General features: G+C 47.0%; 1 protein-coding gene across 1 annotated transcript; it reads left to right on the top strand.

The window, feature by feature from the left end:
- Positions 1-908: 908 nt before the first annotated feature.
- LOC116942705 (fatty acid-binding protein, liver-like) lies at positions 909-4,856 on the top strand. The gene is made up of 4 exons (XM_032954965.2): positions 909-1,061; positions 2,185-2,357; positions 3,572-3,661; positions 4,578-4,856. Exons 1-4 carry the CDS (start codon positions 995-997, stop codon positions 4,629-4,631), a joined length of 384 nt encoding a protein of 127 aa, XP_032810856.1. The 5' UTR covers positions 909-994; the 3' UTR covers positions 4,632-4,856.
- The last annotated feature ends 2,910 nt before the right edge of the window (positions 4,857-7,766 follow it).

Genomic DNA, 7,766 nt, shown 5'->3' with positions numbered 1-7,766 from the left:
TATATTTTTGGAGTCCACATCAGCCACTTCGTTAATCTATCCTTTGTGGCCAGGTCGCTTAATTTTTATATATATATAACTCAGTGGACCTTGCCTGGTTTAATGGTTATGTTTGTAGTTTAATTGGAATCCGAGATTACGTAGGAGGTCCAAGACCGGTTCAGATGTCACTCGCCACTGATGTTAGCTGTGGCTCGGAATCACAATCCAGAGCGCTCGCGAACATTTTGCCCACCGGGGCCACCCGCCACCTACTGATGATGCTGAGGCGCCGGCTCCACCCCACCAAAGACTTGAGCCACCAGCCGTCACTGCTTATCCCTTTTGTTTTAACACTTCCGCCGCCCTCCGTGTCGCACTCATGCTGCTACGGCACTGTCGTAGTCACGTTGCCAGATTTGTAACACAGTTGCCCTAAACGACTTTAGCGTCGCTGCTCCGCCACACAAAGGCAAAGATCCCCTGTACAGCATTTAACAGACTGTTGGAGCAAGTGCTGTTAGCGAGCACCTGTGAAGGGATGGGTGGCCAACACCACTTCCCGGCAGCCTTTGTCTCTCCAGTGGTGATCTTTACACACCGCACAAGGTGCTCATTTGAGGCTGAGTCGACCTCGGGGAGGCCCGGGACCGGTTCAGAAAATCGTCACTGGTGTTGGCCGTGAGCGGGAATCGAACTCGGGTAACCGGGTTCGTAGCGCAGCGCGCTAAAGAGTTACACCACCGCTCCCAACACTCTCCACCACACACATACACGGACACGTGCAATGCACACACGCGCGCGCACACGCACACACACGCGTGTGCACACACACACGTGTATGAGCGGAGGAGGGCACGTACACGTTTACTGACCACACATTTTTCCATTCACCTTTGGCACCGCCCCTGCCCTCCTGAGACGTGAGCTATAAAAGGGCGGTGGAATCGGTGGTTGGAGCTGCAGCACTCAATAGACTCTCAGCCTCGTCACACTCTCTCCTCTGCCCTCTGCCATGGCGTTCAACGGCAAGTGGAAGCTGATCTCAACCGATAACTACGATGAATTCATGAAAATCTGCAGTGAGTATATATCATCGCCTCCAATTGCACTTCGTTCAAATTCCACTCCGGTGACTTTGATGTGAAGGCAAAATCAGAAGCGGTGGTTCAGTGCTGACAACCAGTGATTTAATAATGCTGCGGGAAATAAAGCTGCCTGTTGTAGGTTATTGCTGATCTCTCAAATGTCATTGTAACTGCCTTTCGGGTCAAAGTTCGCCAGTTGAAGCCACATATCGTGGTTTCTTCTAGGTGTTTTTTTTACATTAGTTTGCTAAATTCATTGATTGATGAACGCGACACCATGCCAGTCGTGGGGACTGTTTGGCCATACTTGACCGCACTGGTCAATGCGAGCCTGGTGAAAGAGGGATTCCAGGACCAGTTCAGATTTCCCTCGTCGCTGTTTTCTGTGGCCAGAAATCTAAATCAGGTTGTTGGGTTAATATTTAATCGCGCCACGCGGTGTTCTACCACGCCATGCATTATTCGTATGCGTGATTTCCTTAAATAAGGGAAATGTAAACTGGATATGAATAACCGACTTGTTACATAATTCGCAACAGGGGAGCCATTGTGTCCTGGGAACGCCAGGTTTTCCGTGCGTGGCTGAGAGGTGGCTAGAAGATGGCAATGCAGCAAACAAAGACAGGTCATTCTCTTTGCGGAGTTTTGAGCGTAAAATCAACTTGCATGTGCGTATTGTCTCTGGGTATTCCAGGTAACCTCTAAACACGTCAGCGCACCCATTGCAGGAACCGCCCAAACATCCTGAGACAGGGGAAATCATACAGAAATAGTCCTGACACTCGGTGAGGCGTTCCTGAGCAAATAAAAGATTAAAGGTGCGGCCTTACGATTGCTTTCTCAAGTCACTGCTGGCGGAAGGTGCCTCCAATCAACGGGCACTCCAGAGAGAGAGAGAGAGCCCCACACTAGAGGGTTAATTGACTTTACTCACCCACGCGCATTGGCAGAGAGGGGCAACCCAAACTTCACGCCACCACGCGCGGACCTGCCGACCAACCGTGGTTACAAATGGGAAAAATAAAATTGGCAAAATACCCATGACGTGCAAATCCGATCGTGCAAAAAAAGTCACCGTTCGTCCGCGCGTGGCCTTTTCTTTCTTCCGTGAACGCAGAATTCCCCGACGACGTCATCGCCAAGGGCCGAGACGCCGTCACGGAGACGACCATCGAGCAGACCGGAGATAAGTTCGTCGTGAAGGCGGTCACCAACGGCAAGGAGGTGGTGAACAGCTTCACGCTGGGCCAGGAGACCAGCCTCACTGGGACCCTCGGCACCAGTGCCAAGGTACGAGGAGACCGCCGACCCCTCGTTGGGACCACCCCTGGGCACGTGGGGGAATTCATCACGATGGTAGCAGCAGAGGGGTGGGGGGGGGGGAGTTGCTGCGGTAGGGGTGGACGTGAGGTGTCTGGGCAACCCCAATATTGTTTCTATATTTGGCCGATGCCCACAAAATGTTGTTACGCCTGGTCAACAAACGCACAGTCGTTAACCACGAGACCCGGCCAGTGCCGGATTAAGCTAGTGCGGGGCCTATAGCATACGTTATAAAGGGGCCCTAAATAAATAAATAAAACATTCAAACACATTTTTAACTTGTACAGTAAAGTAATTGTATTTTACGACAAATCGCTAACCTTAAAAACCCAGTCGTTCATAAAAGTTGAAGGCAGTATAGTACAATAGTAATAGAGCAAGTGCAGAATCACTGAACCGAAATTGATAGCTTGAAAGCATTTTGCGCGGGGCCCTTGAAAGTGCGGGACCCGTAGCTACTACTTATGTAGATACTTTTGCTACTAGGATGATCCGGCACTGGATCCGACCATGTCCGTCTGGTGCTCGCTGAGCTGCATTGGCTACCGGTTGCCGATCGAATACATTATGAGGTCGCACTGATTACATACAAAGTGCATAAACCATCACGCAGACTCCGGTCATCCTTGCAGTGGCTTTTGGCTAACGATCGAACAAAGACGGTCACTGCATCGCACGGTTTCAGATGCGTTTCTGCAGCCGTCAGGAACGCTCTTCCTACCAATATTATGAAATCACTGGAGCTGTGCACTTTTAAATCATCTATATTGCTTTTTGTGGTTAGTTTGTTGTCCTTCCCCCGAACCTCCGATTAGCACGGTTGGCTACGTGCGGTGCGAAAGAAGTTCAACAAACATACATATAACCCTTTGCGCAAATGCATGCTACTCCAGCCACGAGACACGTGGGGGTGCATCTGTAATAAATGTGACGATATTGACTTCATCGAACAGCAGTGTGAAATTCGCACAGGTTCCCAGAAAATAAACTGTTCTGGTGCCAGTCAAGCACTATTGCCATACACCTAAAATCTGACTTTTCATTCTCATGAATGCATGAGCGTCTTGGTTGTTAGACTGAGAATGCCTCACCGGTTGATGTCTCAGTGGTTAGATTTATGGGCTCATGATGTGCAATCATGTGTGAATCACCTTTCTCTGATGTATTATGTGTCCATTCAGTGCATAGCCGTGCTCGAGGGAGGCAAGCTGATCTACAAGGTGGACAAGCTGACGCACACCCAGGAGGTGAAGGGCGATGAGCTCATCGAGGTATGACATCATCCTAAGAGGCCCCCCCGTGTGTGAGACACTCTGCAGACAATACACGTAATAAAACGTTGGTGTGCTGGCTGGTCACATGACGTCATAAAATTCAAAGTGCCACGTGTACAATAATGATTAATCAGTGTCTCTTGTCTCTAGGTCTCTCATATACCTCTTATTTATCTCTCTTACGTCTCAATAATCTGTACTCTGTCTTAGCAGGCCATATCTCTCAGAGGGCATTAGCTGGGTGGGTTACTTCAAGAGCTTTTATGGGTCAGACCCGGCCCACAGGCGGATATAGTGCTCTATATTCGTATGTATGATTAACCAGTACCACTGGCTTACCGACAACAGTCTACAGGTGCCGCGGTGGCGAGATGTTAACTCCCTCGCCTGGCATGCAGGAGGTCGTGGGTTCGATCCCGATCCCGATCCCGACCCTGACTCCTGTATATTTAGAATTTGGATGTTTCCCCCGTGGTCAGGTGGATTTTTCTCTATTTCTTTCGTTGTTTCCCTCCATATTTATAAATATGCATTTAGAGGTTTTGGCTGCTATAAATGTCCACATAAGTCACTTCGTTGAGCTATCATTTGTGACCAGGTCACTTCTGAAAAATAGCTGAATCGCTCAGTGGGCCTTTCCCAGTAAAATAAATATAAGGTTTTTAGTTTTTTTCTATTATGACTTTGAGTTGGAAATGTGTTTCAATCTGGTATATCATGAGACCATTATGCATGTGAGATATCTACCTACCTGCAGAGGCAACAGAGTTCAAATATACGTCCGTGTAGCAAATAGGCTGCTTGACATCAAAATTGTTAAAAAGTGTCATCCCCATTTGTACCAGGGTGTCTTCCCGATGGTTTTGTTGACCACGTGTTTGGTTTTGTTGTGTTTGGTGTACCCACCCTGCAGAACGTGACGGCTGGAAATGTGACAATGATCAGAAAGCACAAGCGCGTCGCATAGACGCAACACTCCATCCTGTGTGCACGAGTCAAGAGCTCCCGAAGCCACGTCCATGTCACACATTTTGTCCACGAGTTTGTTTTAAACGAAAAAAATCGGTAATGGTGACATTTCATCCACAATCACGTTACAGCTCTACGCACATTACAAAGCTTGTTTGTTTTTCTATGGGTGGCTTTTGTCTGTTTAAATTTAAAGTTGCGAAATAAAGGTTTATAATTCCAATATCTTTCCACTGGATGCGCTGTTAATGAAGTGTGCTTGTTCGTGACTTTTAAAGAATGCTAAAAATAATTTCAAGTAGCACCGAGTACAGAGATTACTCTACTTACGAACGAGTTAGGTTCCAGAGGTCTGTTCGTAAGTCGATTTGTTCGCAAGTACAACTTTACTCCTGTCGATTCCAAACATGTTGTACATGTACACTAACCATGGGGAATGGCTTTAAAAGTTGTATAATCTCCTGCAAGTGCACGATTCTCAGTCCGAACAGCAACTGGACATACGGACAGGTTTGTTCTTATCTAGGAAAGTTCGCAAGTCGAATGTTCGCAAGTAGAGAAGTCTCTGTACTTTCGAGTGACAAAAAGTATGAAAAGTATTCCTTTATTGAGAATCATGCGCCACAGTCACAGTCGTCTTTTTCCCATGAGATCAGCTATCAAATTCTGGGAAACTCAATTACGACACGTGGTGAGCAGAAGGATCTCTCGGCCCCACCTACATTTGCAGAGCCGCACCCCACCCATTCACTAGCCCCCGCCACACAGCCAACGCGGCCTCTCCTCGTTATAACGCTGGCCACGCATTGTTATTCACAACAGGCTCCACCCTACGTTTTGTTGGTTTCACTGGACGTCTGTGAAAAAGAGCTTCATAGCTCGTCGTATTCGTCCAGTATGAACAGATTCTGATGGTGCCAGCACATTTTTAACCAAGGCAAAATTTTAATTTTTACAAATTCTCCCCCACACTCCTGATCAGCCTTTCTCAAATTAGGATTGTTGTTAAATCAGGACACTCGTAAGCTGTACCCCTGAGCCCCCATAGGCTACACCTAAACCCGTTTCCGTGTGTGATTGAAAGGTCTGACGTACGCAATATTTGTACACACTCGTACAAGTACACGCACATCTCTACAGACAAATATAAGTCGCAAGACAAAATCCCCCCCGAGAGCCTTAGACTGTTGGGGCAAGTGCTGTTAGCGACGACCTTTCAAGGCCAGCAACGGCACACGAGGGGGTGGGTTGCCAGCACCACGCCCAGCCGCCTTCGTCTCCCGAGTGCCAATATTTCCACACCGCACCACGTACTGTTTTAAGGCTGAGTCGAACTAGTGGAAGCCCAGGACTGGTTCAGATAATCGTCACTTTGCGTTGGCAGGAATCGAACCCGGATGGCCAGGTTCGTAGCGCAGCGCGCTGGCTGCTACACGACCGCTGCCCACATACACACAAACACAGATCCTCGCACACACCGATAAATAAGTTCTGCCACCAGCGGCGGCACAGGGCGTGTGCACCCATGGTTGGATCATCACTCCCGTGCATTTCCTGCAATGTGTGCATCACTAAGCAGCGCCGTATAGATCAGCGGTTCTTAAGCTGGGGTGCACGCTGCACCACCCTCTGGAGTGCGAGATGCCCTTGGTGGGGGTGAGAAGTATAACGACGTTGTTTCATTAAAGCCATGTATTTGTTAAAATTATACATTTTTTTTTTACGATTGACAAACAGAGTGAAAGGCTGCAGTAAAGGTTAAGAACTACTGCAAATCGATATTTACTATCACGGATCGTGATAATTTACATAAAATAAAATTATTAAGATGCTCCATTAATAAATAGAGTAAGGCAAGTTAGATGTAATACACATGTAATGGCTCGCAGACCTCGAGATTTCAATTTAGCTTCTGAACATATTGCCATGCGCAAGTTTAGAATTGACTGATCTTAACAAATAAAGGAACCGATTAATATTAAAACAGCAATGACAGCAAGCAATATTTATTGAAAAATAATTTCAGAATATTTTGGGACATTTCAAAGAACGTTATGGAGCAAAAAAAATCCCTACATTTATAATCTTCAGGAACCATTCTTATTTGCAATTTTTTACGCTTTTTGCATTTAGGTCCCTGGACCTAAATGCGTTTATTCATGAAGAGGGGGACAGGGTTCGCGTGACGATCATGCGTTGAACTTGGGGATGCGTTGGAAAAGTCAGCATTGTTGGGGAGAGGGACATTTGAAAAGGTGGATGCGACGGGTCGTGTAGCCTCTGCCTCTTAGCAAGATTGGAAACGATTTCATTTGTTGAGTAGAATCTCACGCAACCACGAAGCTAAACAATTCAATCACGGCGTAGGATGAATCACTACTCGGGTTGTTAAGATCGTTTGCTAATTATGCTTTATAACCGCATTTTTTTAAACCGGTTTTTACCGCACATGTAGAATATCTGGCAATAAACATGCATGGTATCCTTATTAATTTGAACACAAAGGGAGCAGCTGTGGCGTGATGGTTAGCACAGTGGATTTGTAATGAAAATGACATTGGTTATATTCCATGATGGGCCAAGTTTCGTAAATACCACCACATCCCCGCATGTCCACGCACCAGTATAAAGAGTCCACCACAGTCAAACGTGTGGTGGGGTTAAGTGTGGGTATGCCTACCTCTTCGAAGATGTCTGAGCAGCGTGGAGGAGCAGACTAAACGCCCTCTTGAGCTCCCTCTAGTGGAGGCCTTTCCGCCAGCATTGTTGCGAACAGGCAAGCAAAGCAATTGATAGAGTGTATATTTTTTGCCTTTCAACTGAGAAACGAGGGCGCATGTCCCATGCGGTGACTTAGGCCGACGTGCCGTTTGTACGTTAGCGCGTGGCCAATCAGCACAATCTTCCACTGGGAAGGATCACCGGTTCCCGACTCTTGAAACCAGTGATCGATTCTGATAATGGTTACCGGCTATCGTTTGTAACAACACTAATCTTTACACCGCTACCACATGATCAGCAATATAAAACAGCATTCGGGTTTAGATTTACTATCCCAACATTATAACATAACACTGGGAGTGCCATTTATTTACTTTACTTTGGGCCACCTCCAATGGCTCAATTTGCAAAC

Source organism: Petromyzon marinus, chromosome 15 (assembly GCF_048934315.1).
Source record: "Petromyzon marinus isolate PM22_M1 ecotype Great Lakes invasive population chromosome 15, UKy_Petmar_22M1.pri1.0, whole genome shotgun sequence".
Taxonomy (NCBI): Eukaryota; Metazoa; Chordata; class Hyperoartia; order Petromyzontiformes; family Petromyzontidae; genus Petromyzon; species Petromyzon marinus.
Note: the sequence above shows the minus strand (reverse complement) of the source record. Positions and strands in the feature narration are given on the sequence as shown.